The following is a 27424-nucleotide window of genomic DNA, read 5'->3' as shown; positions in this document are numbered from 1 at the left end:
CACACACACACACACACACACACACACACACACACACACACACAACTAATTTTCTACCACAAGGCTCAGTGCTAGGACCGCTACTCTTCACCCTGTACATGCTACCACTGGGAGATATCATTAGGAAGCATGGCGTTAGTTTTCATTGTTATGCTGACGATACTCAGCTCTATATTTCTTCACGCCCTAAAGAAACTTACCAATTCACAAGATTAACGGAATGCATAGCTGATATAAAACATTGGATGACTGGTAATTTCCTGCAACTCAATTCAGAAAAAACTGAATTTTTAATTATTGGACAAAAAAGCTCCACAAGTAGTAACCTAGAATACTGTCTAACACTTGATGGCTGTTCTGTCAAGTCCTCGTCGTCAGTGAGGAACCTGGGTGTGCTCTTTGATACCAATCTTTCGTTTGAAAGCCACTTTCGTTTGAAAGTTTCTAGCATCTGTAAAACTGCTTTCTACCATCTTAAAAATATATCTAAATTACGGCACATGCTCTCAATGCAAAATGCTGAACAGTTAGTTCATGCGTTCATGACCTCAAGGTTAGATTATTGTAATGCTCTACTGGGTGGTTGCCCTGCTCGCTTAATAAATAAACTCCAGCTGGTCCAAAACGCAGCAGCTCGAGTTCTTACTAGAACCAGGAAGTATGACCATATTAGCCCAGTTCTGTCAACACTGCACTGGCTGCCTATTAAACATCGCATAAATTTTAAAATCTTACTTATTACTTACAAAGCACTAAATGGTTTAGCTCCCCAATACTTGAGCGAGCTCTTAACATATTATACTCCATCACGTCTACTGCGGTCTCAAAATTCTGGCCAGTTGATCATACCGAGAATATCCAAATCAACTGCAGGCGGTCGATCGTTTTCCTATTTAGCACCTAAACTCTGGAACAGTCTTCCTAACATTGTTCGGGAAGCAGACACACTCTGTCAGTTTAAATCTAGACTAAAAACACATCTCTTTACTGTGGCATACACATAAAACACTTTTTCAATGAAATGATTGTTAGGCTGCATTAACTAGGTCAGCCGGAACCGGGAACACTTCCCATAACACCTGATGTACTCGTTACATCATCAGAAGAATGGCATCTACGCTAATGTTAGTCTCTCTGTTTTATCCCGAGGTTTACTGCAGTCAGCTGGATCCGGGCCGTATCCAGATCAGATGGTGGACCTGCGCCCAGAGAAGACCAACACAGGACCCCGAAGTGTCTGGGAGACCGTGATTAGACTCCCCCTGAAACTGCCTCATCGACACGGCATCTCAATAAACCCGTCTCCAGCGTGATGCCTCCGATCATTCGAATATTGCACTTTAATAATTATTTAATCAACATCATCCTCAATAAACCCGTCTCCAGCATGTTGCCCCCGGTCCCTCGAATATTCTGATCTATTATGACCTCCGAGCTGTAAAACTGCCAGAATAATAATAATAATACGCTGTTTGTTAATTGGCCAGAGGAGAACTGGCACCCCGACTGAGCCTGGTTTCTCCCAAGGTTTATTTTTCTCCATTAGGTCACCTAATGGGGTTTTGGTTTCCTTGCCACTGTTGCCTCTGGCTTGGCGTGCTCAGTTGGGGACACTAAATTTTTCAACTAAACATCGAAATACATCTAAATAATAAACTAAATTAACCATTTAAACTAAATTACTGATCAAATTATTGATCTAAAGCCCACACTGTCACTGTATGATACTTGAAATTTTTCCAGAATGGCTATACAGCTGAATAAAATTATGCTGCATTATTTTCCTGTTTAACACTGTAAAGCTGCTTTGAAACAATCTACATTGTTAAAAGCGCTATATAAATAAAGTTGACTTGACTTGACTTGACACACACACACACACACACACACACACACACACACACACACACACACACACACACACACACACACACACATGTTTGTTTTTGTGAAATGTGAGGACATTCCATAGGCGTAATGGTTTTTATACTGTACAAACCGTATTTTCTATCCCCTTACACTGCCCCTGTCCCTAAACCTAACCCTCACAGGAGACTGTGCAGTTCACTTTCTGTGAAAAAAAAACTTGTTCTGTATGATTTATAAGCATTTTGAAAAGTGAGGACATGGGGAACGTCCTCATATTTCACCCTCTTTTTGTAATACCTATGTCATACCCATGTCATTATACACATTTGTGTCCTGATATTTCACAAAAACATGCCCACACACACACACACACACACACACACACACACACACACACACACACACACACACACACACACACACACACACACACACACACACACACACACACACACACACACACACACACACACACACACACACACACACACACACACACACACAGCATACACTTCATTATTTAATCTGTCTTCAGAACAGTTGGCTGTAGTCAGATGACTTTAGCTGTGGTCACACTGCTAGCCTACATTGTACTACTGAAGAAATTAAAATAAGCTTTAATTGTTTAACAATATTTCATCTTTAATATGAATGAGTTTGTCTGTAATTTATCATTTTTACTTTTATATTTTTACATTGCATTTATTTGGTTCTTTATTCAATCTCATACCATTGTTTGTCGTATAGGTCATATTTGACTCAAGCTTTTTTGCTTAAAGTCCTCATGAAATCAAAATTAAAGTCTTATTTACTTTGTTAGCCCACATTACAGGTCTTAGGGTGAACAATTAATCCGTGCAAGTTAATACACATAAAAAAATTGTTTGCCGTGGTAATCTTTAATCAAAATCTGAAAAGTAACTTCCGGTCTTGAATGGCGTTCCCTTTCCGATGACGACTATGCGCCGGCTTGGGTTTGAATATCTTTAACCTCTCCCCTCCAACCGTTAGTCTGCTATGAGCGTGAGATGGAGAGGAGGAGCGCTGAAGTGAAACCCTGCCCTCTATTCAATATTCCGTTTCGCTTGGAAATACGTCACAGCACTGAAATAAAATCAGTTGCAACCTCCGGTTCACTGGGACTTTAAAGGTGAAGACCCAACCATATGCATGTTTTGTAAGATTCCCCTCTCCGTTAAACATGTTTTGTTGGACTGTCCTGGGTTAAAACAAGAATGCTCTTTTAGCATGTTATATCACGTAAGGAATAATTTAGTAAGATTATGCATGAAAAGGTTGTGGATTTTTTTTTAATCATAAATTGATTTTAAAAAATCTTGTATAATATGACTTGTTGTGTTTGTTTGCTTGGTTTTATTGTATTTATATGATATTTGCATTTTTGTAATAAAATTTTTGCCATGAATATAGCCTTAGATGCTGACATGGCATTAAACAAAACAATAATAACAATAAAATAATGGAATACAGATTAAGATGTCTGCACAAGAGTAAACTCTAATCTGTGCAAACATTAAACTTTGCTGAAATTAAAAATCTTGATTTGGTCTCTACACTTCGTTCTGGTAACTGCTAAACTATAATTACTAAAACTAAAACTGAAACGAAATATTTAAAAACTAAATAGAAATGTAATCACAAAATAAAAACTAAACTAAAACTAGCAAAACAATTTATAAAACTAACTAAAACTAAACTGAAATTTTAAGCAAAATTGAAAACGATAATAAAATAAAAACTAATTTAAAAATGCAAAACTATAATAACATTGAGGCTATCACATCAAAAATAACCATTTAGCATCAAAGTTGAATCCTTTAAGTATATGTTAATGGAAAATGTGTGTATCCTCCTAAAACAATGAATAAAATATAATTCAGCACATAATTATATTTCATAACTGAAAAGCATAAAGTATAGTGTAACCTTTAACTTGTTCATTAGGGTACTAGTAAGATTGTTCTTTGTAAAACTGCTTAAAAACAATACATATTGTAAAAAGAAATGAAGCTCTAGCGTAAGTTCTGCCAGGAAGATTCAATGTTACGTCACTTATTACAATCAGACCTAATCAATCATGTCCTAATACTTGGAGTATAAAAGATCGGTACTTACACGTCTGAGTTTGCAGATGCTGACGCCAACATTTACCTCCATCCTCCCCACCACCACCAGGATGGTCCCTGCCTATACCTCCCAGGGGGTCGGCTGAGCCCCTGCCTTCATCTCCAGGCAAGAAATGCAGAGTCCGTTACCCCCGAGACGGGAGCTACGGAAGGGGCCTACGCCAAAGAAACTCTAAATATAATACTTGCTGGTCTGTTAATAAATGTGTTACTTCATTGTACTTCATCTGGCCTCCCGAGTCTTTCTGGTGGAAATGCATTGAATTGAGTGTCAAACATTGAAATGTGCAAAAATTGTATTTGACAATTAGGTCGCACTTTATATTAGACGTCTTTAACCCTCTGGACCCGAGAAACGCGCCCGCGTGTTTTACTTGATTTTTCCTCATGACAGTGTAAAACAACTTAAAATACTCCGTCATTTTTGGCCTCACAGACATGAATGATATGTCTTTACAAAGCTTAAAGTGTCTACTTGTATTTGTGTACACTCAAAATAAAAACTAAATGTTATGCTTTTCGCTAAATAAACGGTAAACAAGGTAAACATTTCTTCTCACTTATATTAGCGTTATTGATGCATAAACTTCACATTGTAGGTTACAAGTTGAACTATTGCCAGACTAAAATGTGTGAAATCAACGGAAGCATGTTTAAATATGAAATAGATACACGTACAACATGGGAATATTTTTATGTTCTATAATATTAAACACAGCATGATATAAAAGTAGGGTTGCCAACTGTCCCTTATTAGCTGGGACGTCCCGTTTATTGGGCCTAAATGTCCCGTACATGACTGTCCCGTTTATTGACTGCTATGCTGATGTAACCACTGACTTAGCCATTCACATATGTTGCGTCTTTTGCACGCTCAAGTTTGCTATTTTAAATGTAGACTCGCGACAAGCGCGCTCAAATAGAGAGCAACGCCGTCGTCATGCTCATGCGGTGCGGCACGCTCGTTTTCCGAATCGTGTCTATGCCCAGCGAGATCAAAAAGCTTAGCAACGTCAGACGTGGCAGGAACATCTGTTTGTGTATGCATTTGTAGATTACATTGCAAACAAATCATTGATATTCACTGTGACACTGTAATGAGAAATCCATGTTGAAAACAGTTATGTAAATTTTTTTCAGAATTCTTTGATGAATAGAAAGTTTAAAAAAATTATTATCTGAAATAAAAAACTTTTGTGACTTTTTGTAACTTTTGACACATGTAATGCATTCTTGCTGAATAAAACGATTTCTTAAAAAATATTAATTATTAATAATACTATTAATTTAAAACAAATTCTTACTGACCCCAAACTTTTGAACGGTAGTGTATAATGCTACAAAAGCTTTAGTTGGTTTGAGTGTAACAATTGACATTCATTTCTATGATGTTAAAATTATTTTTAGGATTAAATTGTGCATTAATAGGTTGAGTAAAACAAATGCGTTTATATCTGAGAACCTTTTATACACACACTTAACTGCAGACATTGAAATTACATACACAGTGTGGTAGCCACAGTACAAACACTTTGAGTGTCCCTTATAAATAACCACGATTATCCATTATTTTTTTCCCACTTTTTGTCCTTTGTTATGTTGTGTTGTAAATAAATGCAAATAATTCAAAAAGCCATTATTTTAATCTCTTCACATTCTTTGTTCTAGTTCTCTCACAGTCATTCAGCTGATATAGTGTAATATCATTGCACCGCTGCACCCATGGTACAGCACAAAAGTTCCTTGATTATTACGAAGGAATGAGAGTATAGTTCCTATCCATATCGGCCTAGAAAATCGCAACTGTTCATTTTCCGTCTGTCTTAGTACACAATGTAACTATACACATCACAACATGTAAATAGGAAAATGATGGCGTTATTTTGTTACTTAATGAGCAGTAGGCTAGCTGGAGCCATTTGCCTCCAGTCTTTGTGCTAAGCTAGGCTAGCGGTGGATGCGTCAGACAGAGTTATGGCGCGCACGGAGATGAGAATAGTATGTATGGACTTATCTAACTCTGGGGGATTCGGTGAATAAGCTAAAGTCCCAAAAAGTTGGCGTGTTCCTTAAAGTCTTTTACCACTATGCTATATTGCAATACTCAGCATATCGCAAAATATTAAAACATTTGAATAATATATTATTGTGGCTTAAGAATCGTGATAATATCGTATTGTGAGGCCTCTGGTGATTCTCATCCCTACTGCCTAGTAGCCCTATCAGGTAATAACTTTGCAGGCTGCGTTTGCACACACAGCTAAAGCTGATTTCATACAGGCAGCATAATGGTCTAATAATAATCTACAACAGAGAGAGCTTTGGAGATAACTTGAATATTTAATTTCTTCAATACTTATTTCTTGCTAGAATTTAGGGTAAACGTACCTATTAAGCTCATGTACCCATTAAGCACACTACTATCTTTGAGCTCAGATTAATAAAAGAAAAAATTATTTATCATCCTACTTGATGTCTTAACCAATTGATGTGTTTGTTACTATATACCTCCTGTAATTCCAAGCTAATCAGACCATTGCACACTGAGATATGGGTATCCATGTGTTCACACTGTTTGTTGGCCATTTTGAAAGCTGTCTGAAAACTTTCACCAAAAGTGTAGCCCCTTAAATGTGCATTTTTTAGATGCTTAAGCCCTTATTTTTTATATAACTTCTTACTGCAAAATTAATAGATAAATATTTAAACTTTTGCATATTATAAACTGGAACCTGGATGTGGGAAATAATTACAGTTTGATACAAAAGATAGTTTTAGCAACATGGCGCAGGTGCTACAGAACATTGTTAGCTTACTAGCTGTATAAGATTGTTTGCTACACTAATATATTACTTCACAGGCATTACTGGCTCGTATTTTTAAATCCATTATATTATAAATTTACAGTTTATTGATGTTCTGTTGTTTTACACTGCTGTATTTTTTAAAGATTCATATTATTGTAAGGTGAGTTTAAAGGGATAGTTCACCCAATAAGGAAAATTTTACATTTATCTGCTTACCCCCAGGCCATCCAAGGAAGTGATGTCTCTACACTAGATCGTGTACATTGACTTTCCTTTCCGGAAGTGCTGCGCTTTCAGAGCTGTTGGACATGGTGTTGTATTTGAGGTAAAAAATGATATAAATACTGTTCAGTTTATCGCACAAACCGATCGTTTCGTGTCTTAAGACATTAATGTGTCGTCACAAGCCGCATGGATTAATTTGAAGTTGTCTGTGCATGTTTTTTTTTACCCTAATAGAATTAGACCCCATTGACATGCATTCTATGACTGACACACAGCAATGGTTGAAGTTAAAAATCTCCATTTGTGTTCTACTGAAGAAACAAAGACACCTACACCTTGGATGGCCTGGGGGTAAGCAGATAAATGTCAAATTTTCATTTTTGGGTGAACTATCCCTTTAAAGGGTGCACTACTATGAAAATCACACAGCTTCAGTGTGATATCAATAAGAGAAAGTATAATTTCATAGATATTTTCAGTAATAGCTGTTTATATTAAAATATGTATGAATTTAATACATGACCTAGATTATTTATTTAGCAAAATTGTCCTTTTAAATTTAATTGAATAATATTTATTAATAAAAAAAGGGTTGCTGTTCCAATAAAGCTCAGTGTGCTCCCTTTAAGCTCATCCACATTGAACGTCTATGTAAATACTTCATAAACAGACTTTAAAGGGGTCATGAACTGCGTTTTTAAATTGTTTTATGTTTCCAGGGGTGCACTTATGTTAGAATGCTTTTTACATCAAATTGTCATAATTTATAAATAAAAGGCCTTTTTCCTACCCTGAACGCTCCGTTTTAAGGGGCATGTCTGCTGTGAGAGTTCAATGTAAACACCCACTGCTGTGATTGGCTAACGTCTTTGCATTTGAAATAGTATTGCTCTGTGGTGACCCACAAGTAAAAACTGAAAGAGACATTCACCTAGGGACTGTACCTTTAAGGGAAAGAGTTTCCGGTTTAGCGGTTCCGGGTTTATGTTGTGAACTGTTGTTGACATCGCACGCTGTACAGTTGTGTTATATTGAAGTGGAGAGTAAAGCTGACTCGACGCACCTCTGACTCTGTCTCCTCACTTATCGCACTCCACATTGGTGACCCCGACGCAAGTTGGATAAGGCTGAATTATGTCACACAACGATGGTGGTGAAAATGATGCGGCCGCAGCTAATGTTGGCGCGATCAGTGCTGCCACCATCAAGGTACCGGACTTTTGGCAGCACAATCCACGGCTGTGGTTTCAACACATCGAGGCACAGTTCCAGCTGAGAGGAATAACACAGGACGTTACAAAGTATTTCCATGTGGTAGCGGCCTTAGATGCCTCGACGACAGCCAGGGCTATAGCGCTATTAGAGGGTCCTCCGGCTGACGGCAAGTACAATGCACTCAAAACATTCCTGTTGAACCTCTTTGAACTGTCGGAGCTGGAGAAAGCAGATCACCTAATGTCTCTGAATGGCCTTGGCGATAGCAAGCCATCCGAGTTAATGGAGAGGATACTGGCTGTGCTGGGCGCGGCAGATCCCTTATTCCTCTTCGCCCACATTTTCCTGCGGCAGCTTCCAGCACCCGTGCGCACCGCACTGGTTAGTTCCCCCCTCCCTTCCTCCAGAGTCTACCAGGCACTGGCTGTGGAGGCAGACAGGATTTTCCTTGCTAACCGGCAGCAGTTTGTCCATGCGCTGTTACCCCCCAGCACACGACTGCCCCGCTTCCACCCCCGGTGGACGACCCGGGCACTGCAGCTGCTGTGACAGCCCGTCTACAGCGTGAGGACGGGTGGTGTTATTCGGGACTGCAAGCTGTTATTCATCACTGATACCTTGTCCGGCCGGCGGCTGCTGGTCGATTCTGGGGCTCAGCGCAGCATCCTGCTGGCGAAGCTTGTGGACACCACGGCTGGTGGGCATGGCCACCCGATGGATGCCGCTAACGGCACACCCATTCGTACTTATGGCACAAGGTATGTGGAAGTGTGTTTTGGTGGGCGGCGTTTTGGCTGGGATTTCGTCATGGCCGCCGTGTCTACGTCTCCCATGGGGGCGGATTTCCTCTGCGCTTACAGACTGCTGGTGGATGTTACGAACTGCCACCTGATCGACGCCATCTCTTTTGCTTCGTACCCCTGCATGCTAGGAGGGGCGGGGGCGCTTTGTCTGGCGAACACGCTTGCCACCAGAGACCTATATCAACGCCTGCTGGCTGGGTTCCCTGACATCACCATGCCCACATTCTCATCTGCGGTGGCTAAGCATGGCGTGGAGCACTACATCACTACAGTGGGCCCCCCAGTCTATGCGCGGGCCCGGCGCCTTGACTCTGCCAAGCCGCGATCGCCAAGGAGGAGTTCGCCACCATGGAGCACCTCGGCATTGTGCGACGCTCCAACAGCCCGTGGGCTTCCCCCCTGCACATGGTGACCAAAGCTGATGGCGGTTGGCATCCCTGTGTTGACTTCCGTCGCCTGAACAACAGCACCACCCCCGATCGGTACCCAGTGCCACACATACAGGACTTCTCTGCCTATCTAGCCGGCGCCACTTTTATCACGTTATAAAAAGGCCCTAAAAGCAGCCAGGGCTGAGCATCTCCGCAAACTAATAGAAAATAACCAAAATAATCTAAGGTTTTTATTTAACACTGTGGCTAGACTAACAAATAAACAAGCATCGCCTGAACAAAATATTCCGTTACAGTTTAGTAGTAATGATTTTATGAACTTCTTCGCTGACAAAATAGAAAGCATCAGAAACAAAATTGTAAATGTACAATCATTAATGATGTCTTATGATTCAACCGCAATTATCGCCCCTCAAGAACTACTACACCGCTTTACAACTATAGGACAGGAAGAGCTAAATAAACTTATCATTGCATCTAAACCAACAACATGTTTATTAGATCCAATACCCACTAAACTACTGAAAGAGTTGTTACCTGTAGTGGAAGAGCCTCTTCTCAATATTATTAACTCGTCTTTATCTTTAGGTCATGTTCCAAGAATATTCAAGTTGGCAGTCATAAAACCTCTCATTAAGAAGCCACAATTAGATCATAATAACCTAGCAAATTACAGACCAATTTCAAATCTTCCATTCATGTCTAAAATACTAGAAAAAGTTGTGTCCACTCAATTGTGCTCTTTCTTGCAAGAAAATGATATCTATGAAAAATTTCAATCAGGATTCAGGCCGCATCACAGCACAGAAACCGCGCTCGTTAAAATCACAAATGATTTACTTCTAGCTTCTGACCAAGGCTGTATCTCAATACTAGTTCTACTCGATCTTAGTGCTGCGTTCGATACTATAGATCATAAAATACTATTAGATCGACTTCAAAATTACACTGGTGTTCAGGGACAGGCATTAAACTGGTTTAGATCGTATTTATCAGACCGCTACCATTTTGTCTGTCTAAATGGGGAAAAATCAAAGATAACATCAGTAGACTATGGGGTGCCGCAAGGATCCGTGCTAGGCCCTCTGCTATTCTCAATATATATGCTGCCACTTGGTAATATTATAAGAAAACATGGAATTAATTTCCACTGTTATGCTGATGACACTCAATTATATATTTCATCACGACCAGATGAAAACGCAAAATTATCTAAACTGACAGCGTGTGTTGATGATATTAAACACTGGATGACGTGTAATTTTCTGCTATTGAATTCAGATAAAACGGAGGTATTACTTATTGGTCCAAAAAACTGCCCACAAAACCTCTCACAACACAACTTTAACTTGGAAGGATATCCTGTAACTTTATCCACTACAGTAAAAGACCTGGGTGTTATATTAGACCGCAACTTGTCTTTCGAAAATCATATTTCATATGTTACAAGAACGGCATTTTTCCACCTTAGAAACATTGCTAAGCTACGTAACATGGTATCTATCTCTGATGCAGAAAAGTTAGTTCATGCATTCATGACCTCGAGACTAGATTACTGTAATGCTTTATTAGCTGGTTGTCCTGCATCATCAATAAACAAGCTACAGTTAGTCCAAAACGCAGCTGCTAGAGTTCTTACTAGGTCAAGAAAATATGATCATATAACACCAATTTTATCATCTCTACACTGGTTACCTATTAAGTTCCGTATCAATTACAAAGTATTGCTACTGACCTATAAAGCCCTAAATGGTTTAGCTCCAGTGTATTTAACGGATCTTTTATCGCCCTAAAATCCATCGCGCTCTTTAAGATCACTAAACTCGAGGCTTCTGGTCATTCCTAGGATATCTAAGTCCACTAAAGGAGGGAGGGCATTTTCACATTTAGCTCCTAAACTCTGGAATAGTCTTCCTGATATTGTTCGAGGTTCAGACTCGCTGTCCCAGTTTAAAACTAGATTAAAGACGCATCTCTTTAGCCAAGCATTCACATTATAAATACGTTTTATACTACAGTTAAATCGCACCAACAGCATTAATATTCTGAACAGCAGCTATGCTAATTATTTCCCATCTGCTTTTCTGTTGTTATCTCGGGACACTAGTCCTGAGGTAACTAGTTTGTCAGCTCCAGTTTGTATCAGCCTCAGATGGAGACTTCAGATGCCCCAACACTTGTGATGAGACGACTCGACGCCTGTGAAGAGACGACTCAACGCCAGCGTTGTTATGGCCTAAAATAATACATGATTGATTAACTTATCCTAACATTTTTCTTTAACATTCTCTTTCTAACATTTTTCAATGTAAATTTATGAAATGCACTTTCTGTGAAGCTGCTTTGAAACAATGTGTATTGTGAAAAGCGCTATACAAATAAATTTGAATTGAATTGAATTTTTTCTGGTGTGCGGTTACCACCAGGTGCCTGTCCACCCGCAGGATGTCCCCAAGACAGCAGTCATCACACCCTTTGGCCTTTTCGAGCTCTTAAGGATGCCTTTCGGCCTCAAGGGGGCAGCACAGACATTTCAGCGCCTCATGGACTCATGGACTGTGCTGCGGGACATGCCTTTCCTGTTTGTTTATTTGGACGATATTCTCGTGGCCAACGCGTCCACAGACGACCACCTGATGCATCTCCAGCAGTTGTTTGGCCGGCTCAGTGAGGACGGTCTAATCATCAACCCGGCCAAGTGCGAGTTTGGCCGTTCGTCCATCACTTTCCTTGGCCATCACGTCACCCCGCAGGGGGCCGTCCCCCTCCCTGCCAAGGTGGACGCCGTAGCCAATTTCCCACGCCCTGTGAAGTCCCTGCAGGAGTTTCTGGGCATGGTGAACTTCTACAACCGTTTCCTCCCCCATGCGGCCCAACTCATGCGACCCTTGTACGACGCCTTGCGGGGTGGAAAACCGACGGACGTGTTGGATTGGTCCCCAGGGATGACTGATGCCTTTGATGCTGCCAAAACCGCGCTGGCCAACGCTGCTCTGCTGGTAAACCCATCTCCGACCGCCCCAGTTGCTCTTACCACGGACGCCTCTGATTATGCCGTAAGGGCTGTGTGCGTATAGTGGATGGGCGGAGCCTGGCAGCCGCTGGCCTTTTTTAGCAGGAAACTCCGTGACAACGAGAGGAAATACAACACCTTTGACAGGGAGCTCCTGGGTCTTTCATCGCTACCCATCATTTCTGTTTTCTGTTGGAGGGCCGGTGGTTCACGGCCTTCGTTGACCACAAACCGCTGACGTTTGCCATGGCCAAGTTTTCAGAGCCATGGTCTGGTCGACAACAGCGCCAGCTTTCTGCCATCTCAGAGTACACCACTGACATACAGCACGTGGCCGGCAAAGATAATTTCGTCGCTGACTGCCTCTACCGGGCGGTCACTGGGTCCGTCCACTTGGGCCTCGACTACGCAGCCATGGCTGAGGATCAGACCGCAGACTCTGAGGTACAAGACTACAGGACGGCCCCCATGGCGCTGCTCATGGAAGATGTGGTGTTTGACACGGCCAATGCTACACTCCTCTGCGATGTCTCCACTGGCCAACCGCGCCCTATGGTACCTGCTGGCTGGAGCCAAAGGGTTTTTGACGCCATCCTTGGCCTTTCCCACCTGGGGGTGAAGGCCTCTACCAAGCTGGTGGGGGCTAAGTTCGTCAGGCCAGGCCTGCGGAGGGACGTTAGGGCCTGGGCTGCTGCCTGTGTGGCGTGCCAGCGCGCAAAGGTGACTCGCCATACCAAGGCCCCTTTGGCACCCTTCAAAGTGCCAGAGAGACGTTTTGATCATGTGAATGTGGACCTGGTGGGCCCACTTCCCCCCTCCCGTGGTTTTACTTACCTCCTCACCATGGTGGACAGGACCACCAGGTGGCCAGAAGTGGTTCCCCTGTCCTCCAATACATCAGCTTAAGTGGCCCGGGCATTCATTATGGCTTGGGTGGCCCATTTCGACACACCATCCGACCTCTCCTCGGACAGAGGTCCGCAGTTCACATCAGAGCTTTGGATGGAAGTCGCTGAGGACCTGGGGGTGAAGGTCCACCGTACCACAGCCTACAACCCACATAGCAACGCACTTTGCGAGCGGTTCCATCTGGACATGAAGGCTGCGCTCAGAGCCAGCCTTACGGGGAACAACTGGGCTGACCGCCTCCCGTGGGTTATGCTTGGCGGCTAAAGAAGATCTTCAAGCCTCATGGGCCGAGCTGGTGTACGGCCAGCCTCTGCGCGTCCCGGGGGAGTTTCTGCCAGATGCCACAACCCCATGGTCGGTTGCCTTCCATCATGCTGTGTCCCAGAACATTGCTGATGCTTTTGTTCCCATTCCAACGTCTCACCATGGCCTCCCCCGGTCCTACATGCCCAAGGATTTACCATCAGCCAAGTATGTGTTCATCCGCCACGATGGCCATCGTACCCCGCTGCAGCCATATCCCCGCTGAATATTGGTGAACCATTTCAGCTGGCCCAGCCCCCACGGAGAGGGCGCCCCCCTGTGGTAGCCCCGGCCCCTGCTCCTGACACTGTCCCTGCCTTGCCCTTTGCCCCTCTCCTGTTAAGTACAGCCTGTACGGTGACTCTTAGGGACTGTTCTGTTTTGCACTAGTGTATAGTGTCCTTGTTTGGCCTGGGCTTGTTATATTGGGTGAATTCTGGGGGGGCCTGTGTGGTGACCCACAAGTAAAAACTGAAAGAGACATTCACCTAGGGACTGTACCTTTAAGGGAAAGAGTTTCCAGGTTTATGTTGTGAACTGTTGTTGACATCGCACCCTGTACAGTTGTGTTATATTGAAGTGGAGAGTAAAGCTGACTCAACGCACCTGTCTCCTCACTTATCCCACTCCACAACTCCATCTTTTAGCTCATTTTTACAATTACAGTTCTCATGATTAACTAATCGTGAAAGTGTTGCATTACATTTAGATCTATGGCATTACAAATAAAAGAAATATAAACTTGCCTTGCCTTTAGATCTATGGCATCATATTTAGATTGTGGCATGAAAGGTTGCAGAGGATCATTGTAGCCAATCACACACATGCTGAGCACATGAAAGCAGCAATCTCGTCATTGCAACTCAGTTTCTGTACAGTGCAAACGTGATATAGTTAAGAGATTCATTGAATGAAACGGGAGTCACTGATAAACACGTCACTGATAAACTCTCGATTTTTGATTGACAGCTGCAGCGCGCGCTGCTCCAACGATTGCAAAGGGAGCTTTCTTTGATCGCTTTCTTTAAAGAATTTAATCACCATTAAATAACAGATTATTTTCATCCTACCAAGAGAAACAACGCAAGATGATGTTTAGTCACTGGTCTGATGCACAGATCACTTACTGACACACAAAGAACATCTGACTACATTAATCATTACATTTCAGATCAGGCATTAGTATTAACACAGTTACTTACATGTTGCATTACTATCGAGTCCAGGCACTGCACAATAATTGTAATCCTCAACGGCATGTTTATTGCTTTGTAGCTCGATGGTTTAATACTTGGCCTATGTTACATGCGTGAATCGGTGGGCGAGGCTAAACAGGCAGTGATGAAGTAGGCGTTGATCTTCTTCTGTTGAGGTGGTTTTTCACCACACTATGATATCAAGGCGAGGCATAATCTGAAATCGACCGTTTGCTGGGCCTGGTGTCTATAAAAGCTTTTCTTTGACTAACAAGGAAGTTTTCAGCTCTGAAACTTACAGGATATTCTTAACATGACCTTTTATATATCAAAAGCTCAAGGGAAAGTTGATTTCTCAATTCATGACCGCTTTAAATATTAACTGATGGCTGTCACTTCAAGTTAATCTTTATAAAATGATTCTTTAAAAATGTTTTTTAAAATAAACAAGAATTTTCCCAAAAAAAAAACATGTTGTGAGCTTAATAGGAACAGTGGTGTGCTTAAAGGGTACAAACATGTACCCATTAAGCACAGCAGACTTTTTGCATTTAATAATGTATATCTTAATTTAAATGCTTTTGTCATTTAAAATAAAATAAAATATTATTGTGTGAGAGATTAATCTTTTACTTTAACATAACTTCATAACCCATACCCTGTGCACTAAAATGTCTCAATGTAGATTTTGGTGAGCTTAATAGGTACGTTTACCCTAAATCAAATGTTGAAAACATACATTTTCTGTTTACACAAACAGAAGACCAATCACAACTCACTCAATCGTATTTCAGTATAAAGAATGTGACAATCATTGGATCTCAGTATTTCAGAAACACTTTACATGTTTATTTTAAGAGCTATGGTAACATTAAAATTAGATTCAGTTTGTTAAGAAAAATATGAGGTATCACAAACCTCAAAATTTTTTTTTTAATATATTTTAATAAAAATATTATTTTTTCAACACTAATCTATATTAATGCTAATTTATGAATATACAGTACTATTGTTCATTCAATGAACTATTGTTAATGTTTGTTGATAATACATTCATTTATATAACTTGATTTATTCAACTTAGTTAAAATATATGTATTAATATATGCAAATTAACAGTAACCTATATTAAATACCATAAAAATAGTTCACTGCTAGTTAATGATACCTAAAGCATAACTTAACAAACTAAACATTATTGTAAAGTATTACCAGAATAAGTGTTTTAAAGATTCACATTCTTTTTGACTAACTTAAATGTCAGAAAAATATGATCATTTGTCCTAACAAATGTGAACACTAAGATCTACATACCAAGCTTTAGCTAGAATGGCCTCTATTCCAACTTGCACAGTCAGGAATTGCCTAACAATAGGTGCTGTGTAGTCATTAGTCTTGGTCTAGTATAAAAGCACAGGTGACAGCAGTCAGCCAACAAGCAGAATCAGCTGCAGCTTCTCCTTTGTGGAACTACTGGGGATCAGCCAGCGCAATCATGAAGGTAAACCTTGTTCCAGCTGCCATTTCCACATATTTTGACTTATACATTTTATTTGGTATATTTCACTTTAAATCACGAAATTATTAACTTTGAATTTTCAGGTCACCTTTTTTGAGGACAGAAACTTCCAGGGTCGCTCTTACGACTGTATGGGCGACTGTGCTGACATGCACTCCTACATGAGCCGCTGTCACTCTTGCAGAGTGGAGAGCGGATGCTGGATGATGTATGATAATCCCAACTACATGGGAAATCAGTATTTCTTTAAAAGGGGCGAGTACGCTGATTACATGTCTATGTTTGGCATGAGCAACTGCATCAGGTCCTGCCGTATGATCCCCATGGTAAGTATTTGTAATAAATTAAATATTTAATTTATATTTATTTAGAAACATGAAGCAGAGAACTCATTCTGGTTTTTGGGGGTAAGAGAAAAATGTTTGAAAAGAAGAGAGGATCCTATCAGAATGGTGATTTGAGACAGAACTAATTCTTGACAGACATTTACATTTTATGTTAATTCTGCCTGACAAACATGTAAATAATGGACTTCTCTTCCACTACAGCACAGGGGATCCTACAGAATGAGGATCTACGAGAGGGAGAACTTCATGGGTCAGATGTACGAGATGATGGAAGACTGTGACAACATCATGGACCGTTATCGCATGTCTCACTGCCAGTCCTGTCATGTGATGGACGGCCACTGGCTCATGTATGAGCAGCCCAACTACAGAGGCAGGATGTGGTACTTCAGGCCTGGAGAGTACAGGAGCTTCAGCAATATGGGTGGCATGAGATTCATGAGCATGAGGCGTATCATGGACTCCTGGTACTAGTGTATCGAGTAATAAAACAATTTCACAAGAACACTAAATATTGTGTCTTGAAAATCATTATGCCACAAATATTTGCGGTAATGCACAAAAAAAATGTCTCATGAGATACATGCCAAACAAATTAAGACATTTTTGTAATACATCCTGTGGTTATATTCTTCAAAAGACAAGCTACTCAGTTATTTCTCTGAAGAACATGTCATAAAGGTGGAACCATACAGATACTGTACTTGGATAGCACACATATTAAAGCTCCTGGTCAAATGACTAGTAGTGCCCTTTGTTAGAACTGAATGTAGTCCAGAGAAAAACTGAAATGGTCTGGAATACAGAGCAGTGTATCCTCAACAACAAAAGAAGCTAATGCATTGTTTCCTAATAATCATCTAAAAAAAGAGAATGTTCAGGGAACACAAAAAGGCCAAATTGATCTGCTGTAGGTGGCACTGTGGCACACCACACTTTCCATGTTTTAAGTCAAATAGCTAATTTTTATACAATATGGTTGTAATCCGACAGATATTACCCACAAACATCCACAAGATTGTCAAGCTTGTCCAAAGAAATTTTATGATCTACAGTGTCAAATTCAGCTCTAAGTTCTAGTAAAACTACTTGAGTTATACAACTTTGTGTCAGATGATATCTAAAATGTATTACCCCAATTATAGATATGACGGAACAAAATATAAAGTAAACAATAATGCAACAGTCTTTGTGAATGGTTGTAGGCCTACATAAGTTCACCATAGTGAAAAACATAAAACGTGCATAGATTCTGTGATTGAAAAATCTGCATTTACCATGTATACATTTTTTTTACAGGCACAACTCAGAAGAAAATATAATATATAATATAATATCTATATAAATATAATATAATATCTTTTAAACATTGTTTTGTTTAAGATTTTATGCACTATGCTGATTTTGCCGTTTTGGGGCTTGCCTTGACTTCCTATAATGCACCCCTCCATCCCCACCATTTTTTGCTCCATATTCCTAGCAGCACCTAGTTTTACACTTGTGTTATGGTATGTTATCTCAGGTCAGTGATGTCATTTGCACTCTCTGCAGAGAAACCAGAAATAAGTTGTGAGAAAGATGTATGTTCACTCTGTGACACGCAAGGAGAAACAAAGGTGTGAAATTAGATTGTGTACATTAAGCTGTTTTTCTTTTTAAGCACAAACAATGTGACCTTTCTATTATGCTAGGTGGGAATATACTTTAGGAATACTATTCAGTATTAAATGTATATCTGGCAAATTTATTTCCAGTTCTTGTGCAGAATGTAAATTACATCACAGAAAACAAGTAAAGTACAAGTACAAGTAAACCACAAGTGCATATGTGCAACCAGGCTCTACTGAGTTTGGCTGTTGTACCAAGCTGCAAGTCATTTCACTCTAACTTTTACTCCTGTAGATGTGCAATAATGTGCAGTGTAGTGGAAAAAAGAGTAAAAGTACACATAATCGATTACTGCATCAAATACTTGACTAGTAAACAGATGTAGTCAAGTCAAGTCACCTTTATTTACACTCAGTGTTGGGAACGTTACTTTGGAAATGTAATAGGTTACAGATTACAAGTTACCCTATTTAAAATGTAATAAGTAGTGTGACTATTTCAATTACTTTATTAAAGTAATGTAACTGATTACATGCGGTTTCTTTTTGATTACTTTTCTATTTTCCAGCACTGGAACACATTTTTATCACTCGTCATGTTAGCAACTCACTGACAGGTTGTAGCCAAAATCTTTCAGAGGCAATGTGGATTGATGTAATTAGCAGATGTACCAACCAAAAGCATCAGAATAGCATCGTTTACTAAACAGCCTTTAAATGGCAGGAGGCATCGTGCATATCAAAAACACCCAGGTGAAAAATACGTACTATTAAATGCATTAAAAATGTATTTGAGGATGTTTTTAGTATAATACAAATATATGATAATGCATGTTTAATACATTTAATAGTACGTCTTTTTCACTTGGCAAAGCAAATTAATATAATTCAACATATCCCAGCTTTTTACAGAAAAAATTCAGATGTAACCCCCTTTGTAATCGTTAACATTTTCATAAGTAACTAATTTAATTACACATTTTTTTCACAGTAACTGTAACTGATTACAATTACTTTTATTTTGTAATTAGATTACGTAATCTAGTTAAATGTAACTAGTTACTCCCCAACATTGTTTACACTATATTGCCAAAAGTTTTGGGACGTCTGCCTTTCCATGCACATGAACTGTACTGACCTTTCTTAATGCATAGGGTTTAATATGGAGTTAGCCCACCCTTTGCAGCTATAACAGCTTCAACTCTTCTGGAAAGGCTTTCCACAAGGTTTAGGAGTGTGTTTATGGGAATTTTTTGAAAGCACATTTGTGAGGTCAGGCACTGATGTTGGACGAGAAGGGCTGGCTTGCAGTCTCCGCTCTAATTATCCCAAAGGTGTTCTATCGGGTTGAGGTCAGGACTTTTGTGCAGGCCAGTCAAGTTCCTCCACACCAAACTCGCTTATCCATGTTTTTATGGATCTTGCTTTGTGCACTGGTGCACAGTCAAGTTGGAACAGGAAGGGGCCATCCCCAAACAGTTCCCACAAAGTTGGGAGCATGAAATTGTCCAAAATGTCTTATACTGGTATACTGAAGCATTAAGAGTTCCTTTCACTGGAACTAAAGGGCCAAGTCCAACCGCTGAAAAACAACCCCACACCATAATCACCCCTCCACCAAACTTTACACTTGGCACAATGCAGTCAGGCAAAGGCGTTCTCCTGGCAATCGCCAAAACCAGACTCGTCCGGAGTGGGCGGAGCTCTCTCTGCAAGCGCACTGCTCTTGAAGTGAAATGGATAAGTACATAATCAAATTCATAAGCATTACACCATTTTAATTTTTTTTTTTTAAAATACCTAATGAGTGACTGAAACAATCTTTGTCACAAAATTCACATTGAGTTCACAGTTTGAACATGCTTTCTTCCTTCAATTAATTTCCAAGATCTGAGGTGAATTATACATTGTCACTCTCAGTTTGGCTGTAACATTCATGCAAAATGATATTAAAACTTATAATGAGTTATTTTAACACTAAATAAAGCCCCTAATAAAGCACTAAATAATCAGTACCTGAGATTATCATTTTCATAGTTTAGCTCTGGTCCATGTTGTTCCACAAATTGTAATTAACATTGTCATCAGGAAGCCACTTGTCTGTGTGCTGTGTAAAGATAGCAATGTGTATTATTAAAGGAAGAGAAGGTAAGAGCAGAATAATGGCAAGCAGACAGTTCCAACAGTGTGTCCCCTCCAAGCCCTCATTTTATAACGTCTGGAGATGGCCAGGAACTGCGTTTTATCTGTCTGGGAGTGGAGCACGTACGTTCAGCCCTCGAGGTAGCTGGATGCATTCATTGCGATGGTTTCTCGCTGAGAAAGCTCCGCTCTCAGCTGCCGCTCTTCATGAGTGAAGGACTAGGCTCGGACTAGTTGGCCCTCCAAATTGGTAATCGAAGCTTCAGGGCCTTTCCTCACATCACTTAGATTACTGGGAGCAATGTTGTGCAAGGTATGTAGTGGAATGTATGTACGCCACGTCACGTCACATCACGTTGGCATGCTTGGCATGAATGGCGTGTTGGTACACGTGCCTCAGACATTGGGTTCCACAGGACGCATCCCCATAGCGTCAGCTGACGTAGCATCTCGTTTCCTTTTCAGGGAACCATGGGTACAGTCATAACCTAGACCTTTTCTAATCATAGAAAACACTTGGGAAATCAGAAAGTACACAATATATTCACTAGGGATGTCCCGATCCGATCATGTGATCGGAAATCGGGCCCGATCACGTGGTTTGAGACTCGATCGGAATCGGACATTACCTCCCGATCAGGGGCCAGTTGCATAAACTAAGCCATTATGTTAAGACAGTGTCTTAAGATCTAGTATGAGCCACTAGCAGTTAGGCAAGTGGCATTCAGTCTTACTTTTCTTATCAAATTAGGCCAGTCTGTTTTTATGTAACTGATTTAAAAAAAATATGAACAGTCTTAAAGAAAAAAATGTATGTCTAACTTGTAAGACTAGTCTTAACGATTTATGCAACCGGCCCCAGGACTCGGATGTATATATGTACAGGGCTGGATTAACATAAGGGCACAGAGGGGGCCCGTGATTGGCCGAGGAAATGATTGACAGTCGATCGGGAGAACCTAACCTTTTCCTGGAGTGCCGCTCGCCAAACCCCACCACGCCCCCACATATTAGGCGCTGTTACTCGAGTGCTGCAAATGCATGGGATTGGGAACAAGCATCAAAAGCCAGGTGAAGAAACGGCATTACCTGATTAAACCGCGAGTGCATCCAACAGACTCGAAGCGCGAGAGCAGCTGGATCGTCTCACGCACAGCGCTGACGAACTCATTTAGCGATTTTGCCGCTCTATTGAAGTGATAACGAGTTACGAGCACCAGGCAGTAGCTTTATCCATTTGAATTTGATACAAGCGCAACATATTGTGTACAGTAAAGGCTCTGTGGAGAAACTAGCTGAACAAGACTGAATAGCTCCGACCATGTAAACTGAAGTGTTGAGGTAAACAAGGCTGCCTACACGATGGCCGTAGCCAGCTATGAGGTCTGGACCTCTGTATTTTTACAAGGTGTACATAATATATTTAGTCATTTAGTAGACACTTTTATCCAAAGTGACTTACAAATGGGAGCAATAGAAGCAACTAGAACAGTCAAGGGCAACAAAGTGTTAATATGTGTTAAATGTAATGAATGTTGTGAAATAATTGCCTAATAGAGTATTAACACTACTTTAAGGCTGCAAGGATATCTTCTTGTCTGAGCTGCCCTGCCTGCGGTCGTTCACTGTCACCGCTCATCAATATCAAAATATTTGAGATGACCAATCAAATTAAAGTATGCAGGCTTTATACGTAGAAGCTGCTGTGCGAGTAACACGCTTCAGTAAACGGTGCGAGATGCAAGTAGCCAAACTAAACATTTCATATTTGACAGCTGTTTTAATATATCAAATGTTAAACAAACAATGAAAACACTATCAACCAGAGCTCAGCTTTAGGAGGGGAAAAGACAGGGCAAGAGAAGGAGACAAAAAGAAAGAGTTATGTAAATGAGGAGGCTTCAAAAATGCATACCCATCAAAAAACAAAAACAAAACAAATCTATGTGGGAAAGGAATATGGAAAACTAAAAGGTTGAAAGATGAAAACTCTTTATTAAAGACTTTTAATATCTCTATTTTAGTAAAAAAAATAATTATTTGTTAATTATATTAATTATTATATTTATTACTTAATTAATACATTAATTTATTCTTATTTTATCCACAATCGTGAGGCTTAAGTCTTCATTTCATTTCATTTGAACAAATATTAACTTCAGAAGAAAATCATGACTAAGAACTAAGATCTAGATACAACGCTTACTAGCAGCCTCTATGCCAACTTGCACAGTCAGGAATAGACTAACAATAGGTGCTGTGTAGTCATTAGTCTTGGTCTAGTATAAAAGCACAGGTGACAGCAGTCAGCCAACAAGCAGAATCAGCTCCAGCTTCAGCTTCTCCTTTGTGGAACTACTGAGGATCAGCCACCGCAACCATGATGGGCAAGGTAAACTTCATTCCAGCACCCATTCCATACAGTTTGACTAAAATTACTTTGATGTAAAGTTATATAAAGTGAAAACTCATAAAAGATGAACATTGTGTTTTCAGGTCACTTTCTACGAGGACAGGAACTTCCAGGGTCGCTCTTATGAGTGTATGAGTGACTGTGGTGACTTCTCCTCCTACATGAGCCGTTGTCACTCTTGCAGAGTGCACAGTGGATGTTGGATGATGTATGATAATCCCAACTACATGGGAAATCAGTATTTCTTTAAAAGGGGCGAGTACGCTGATTACATGTCTATGTTTGGAATGAGCAACTGCATCAGGTCCTGCCGTATGATCCCCATGGTAAGTATTTGTAATAAATTAAATATTTAATTTATATTTATATAGAAACATGAAGCAGAGAATTCATTCTGGTTTTTTAGGGGTTAGAAAAAAAATGGTGATTTGAGACAGAACTAATTCTTGATAGACATTTACATTTTATGGTAATTCTGCCTGATAATCTTGTAAATAATGGACTTCTTTTCCACTACAGTACAAAGGATCCTACAGAATGAGGATTTACGAGAGAGATAACTTTATGGGCCAGATGTACGAGATGATGGATGACTGTGACAGCACCATGGACCGTTACCGCATGTCTCACTGCCAGTCCTGTCATGTGATGGATGGCCACTGGCTTATGTATGAGCAGGCCCACTACAGAGGCAAGATGTCGTACTTCAGGCCTGGAGAGTACAGGAACTTCAGCAATATGGGTGGCATGAGATTCATGAGCATGAGGCGTATCATGGACTCCTGGTACTAGCATTCCAGTGTAACGAAAAATAAAACAATTTCACAAGAAAACTAAATATTGTCTTGAAAATCATTATGCCACAAATATTTGCTTGAGTAATGCCAATTACTAACTAATAATTTCATGAGATACATGAACATTGGTCATAAAGAACGTCATAAAGGTGGAACATCAAAAGGCCAAAGATTGGTCTACTGTATGTGGCACTGTGGCACACGACACTTTACATGTGTTTGTAACGGTGGTAGCAGGCCCTTAACTCAACTAACAAATTAACAAAACTTTGGGCGCCAGACAGTTTACTAAAACTGCCAAAATTCAAATAACCCAGGATAGCAATTTTAAAACCCACCATTTACATAAAGACAGAAAAATCATGCATTTCATTTTCACAGAGGAATTTTTATTCCTGATATAACTCACATTCACCACATTACTTCACATGGAAATCCTTGTTTCAGGTAAGAAAACACAAAACAAAGAAAAACAAAACAAAATATCAAGGTGACAGGTCAGCAGTCCGTGTTATTCACATTATCAGAAACTTTAAAGTCCTTGTGAAATCAAAATTGACCATATTTACTTTGTTAGCGCAAATTGCTAGTTTTGTGGTGAACAATCCATCCGTGCAAGTCAATCCGCATCAAAAAAATTATTTGGTTTCGTAATCTTTAATCAAAATCTGAAAATGCTCCTCCCCTCTACATTGGTAGGCCTTTTTTGATGACGTCTGTTTGACGGCTTGGGCTTCGACGCCGACATGCCATCATTAAACACACCCATCCAACTGACAGTCTGCTGCCCGCGAGCTAATAAACAGCGATGGTGAGGAGGTGCGTTTTCTGAATGAAACGCCTACGTTTCTATATCCAATCAGGTCACAGGGAGGAAAAAACAAACCACGCCCTCTGTTCTGCTCATTTAGTATTCCGTTTCTCTTGGAAATACGTCAAATCACTGAAATAAAGTCGGTTGCAACTTCCGGTTCACTGGGACTTTAAAGGTGAAATCCTGAAATCCCCGCTGATACTGGACACATTACACTGAAAGTCCGCATTGGCAGATTCGTACCTCCACCTTCTCGCCAAACAATTTGGCGTGAATGGAGAGTTTAGAGGGACCTCATCAGGCTCCAGGATGAAAAGGAACAGCCTTTGGACTCATCTCGTTAACAGCTGATCTTAGAAGTGCGTTGCATCCAAAGTGGTCCGTGTACGTTTTGATAGTTTGATTTCCTATTTGAAATGAAATAAGCAGAAACTAGAAAACGGCTCCTTTATTCGTTTTTTTCGTTTAAAAAAACCCCAGAGAAAAGCGAGATTTCGGCTTGATTTTTCATTTTTTGTTTCACGGGTAAAAAATGGAAAAATGACTTCAAAATTCGATTTCCACATGTGGGCGGTCATGAGACGCCCCTTTACGCTGATTGGTCAAGCAAATCTGAGCATGTGACGTCATCAGCCCTTCCCCAGTTCTGTGTAACAAAATAATAGTCTTCTTAAACTGTACAGGGCATGGGCTTTCTTCTGTGCAACTTGACGCGTTTCACAGAAAAAGTTATATCAGAAATATTAAATATTAATCTGCACCCAGCCTGATTTATTTAGCTGTGTGAAGTAGGCTAAATATGTGTGGTGAAGCTGCGCAAGACAGCGTAGAGCGGGTGTGACCAATGTTCAGACAAGTGTTAGCCTACGCAGCAGTCATAACTTTTCTTTACTATACGCTCGGTTTTTGTGAAAAAAGGCCACTTGTGCTTTTAGGGGGCACACGTTAACATTTATCTTAACCAGTAGTTAAATAGGTAGTTCACCTAAAAATTAAAATTCTATCACCATTTACTCACCCCCATATCGTTCCAAATATGACTTTGTTGAACACAATATTAACTTATTTATTTTATTAAACTGTTGTATAAGATCAGTAGGCTATCGCATTTGCACTCATGCTAGAAAAACAGAACTCGTGTGATGCTCTCGTTACTCATGTTATATTGCTTAAACTGTAGTCTGTATCATGATGTAAATGTGAGGGCATTTTCACACTGGCAGTTTAGTTCGAATAATTGGTAATGTGAAAGATGTCATGCAGACCCTGTGAGCTGAGCTCAGGGGAACTGAATTCGAGACTGCCTGAAGGAGGTGGTCTGAGTTTGGTTGCGCAGATTGCGCTCAAGCTGTGCCGCGATTCATGTGAATGTGAAAGCAACAAGGACTCGGGTGCGCAAGAAAAGTAATCTGCGCTTGCATTTTATCAGACGACGATGTATTTAGTTCAATAGAGGGATGATAGTGTTGGGATACGAGCGAGAGGGAGCCTGCGGTGTATTCACGGCGTAGAACGCGCTCTGACGCGGACCACAACAAACCCAGTGTAAAAACACTCTGAGACTAAAATTCAAACAGGGGCATTTTTGCCGCATATCTTGAATTTTATGGACATTCTAACTAAGAAGCACTGAAATGGTTTGGTTTCCAAGAAGCACTGAAATGGTTTGGTTAACGACATTCTAACTAATACAGGTTTTTGGAACAACACAAGGGTGAGTTACCTTAGGTGTATTTATTTTCTTTTTGGGGGAACTAACCCTTTAATTTATTTTCCGGATTATTGAAAGTCTTTTTTATTTGGCCATGTAGCCAACTGTATCTTTCTGCGGTCTCTACACATGAAGTAAAACAATTTCAAGTTCATTTATTTATTTGAAAAGTAATGTATCTGTAATATGATCATGCTCAATTTATAAAAGTAAAACTAAACCATTTATTTTACATGTTTTGTAGCCTACCTGCTCTCTGTTAGCAGACTCTTCGCAAAGTTAGCATAGGCATAAAAACAAATAATACTCTATAAGCAACACTGGACAATTGGATAAAATAATATTATTTCTCGCTATATGTGAACAAGACTGAAATTGTATTATTTTCTGTATGTTGTCTCGGGTATGCCTATTTCTGTGGTGAAACACGTCTGTCATAGTCACAGATGGACGGTTCTTTCATTGCGTTGGTCATAATTTATCTTTGGCTGCATCTTCCTAATTCGGAACATGATCAAATATTACATATGTGGACGTGTTCGGAGAAATTAGCCTTTGAAAAAATATATTTTAACTACCAGTAAATGAACGAAATGACTGAATGGAATTAAAAGTTGTCAAGTCAGTAAAATTAATCTACAGTAGTTACAACACGTGTATAAAGAGAGCTTATTTTATCTATAATCAAGCGCGTAGCAACCATTATAGCCTGCATTTTACAACTATTTGAGCAAATGCAGACTGAGTGACGAATCATTCATGAACAGACTACTTGCGCCACAGCGCGCAGCCTCCTCATTTCTTCTCTGAATTGGTTATTGGTTACGACACAATAAAGTACTCTTTTCATCACATACCGCCACAGCAAAAACTGCACAAAAAATGAATATGAAATATATATATTTTCAGATAATATTTTCTAAACTTTGCTTTGGCATTAGTGGCAATATAAAAGCTAATTATTCAAGGGTGTAGTTGTGGTACAGTCTATGGTTTGAACATTAGCTTATTAGCATTAGCTGGCTAAAATTTACAACAGCGAATAAAAATGTGATCTGAGTTTCACAAACAAGACAGGCTGAATGAAAATATAAATCCACCCTCTGTCAGTAGGTGGCGCTTATAGAACAAGAGAAATAGAGCCGTTTCCCCGGTAACCTCTGTAAACAAAGCAGTGCTGAACTTATAAAACAGA

General features: G+C 40.1%; 2 protein-coding genes across 2 annotated transcripts; both read left to right on the top strand.

Moving 5' to 3' along the window:
- Positions 1 to 16481: 16481 nt before the first annotated feature.
- Positions 16482 to 17219, top strand: LOC307129731 (gamma-crystallin M2-like; the record flags this gene model as incomplete). The annotated part of the gene is made up of 2 exons (XM_079822402.1): positions 16482 to 16724; positions 16947 to 17219. The coding sequence occupies exons 1-2, from the start codon at positions 16530 to 16532 to the stop codon at positions 17217 to 17219; spliced, it is 468 nt and encodes a 155-aa protein (XP_079678528.1). The 5' UTR covers positions 16482 to 16529.
- Positions 17220 to 22990: 5771 nt separating this feature from the next.
- LOC307129734 (gamma-crystallin M2-like) lies at positions 22991 to 23699 on the top strand (the record flags this gene model as incomplete). Its single annotated transcript, XM_079822405.1, has 2 exons — positions 22991 to 23233; positions 23427 to 23699. The coding sequence occupies exons 1-2, from the start codon at positions 23039 to 23041 to the stop codon at positions 23697 to 23699; spliced, it is 468 nt and encodes a 155-aa protein (XP_079678531.1). The 5' UTR covers positions 22991 to 23038.
- Between the last annotated feature and the right edge of the window lie 3725 nt (positions 23700 to 27424).

This window comes from Gobio gobio (genome assembly GCF_949357685.1).
Source record: "Gobio gobio genome assembly, chromosome: 7".
Taxonomy (NCBI): domain Eukaryota; kingdom Metazoa; phylum Chordata; class Actinopteri; order Cypriniformes; family Gobionidae; genus Gobio; species Gobio gobio.
This window is presented reverse-complemented; position numbering and strand designations above follow the sequence as displayed.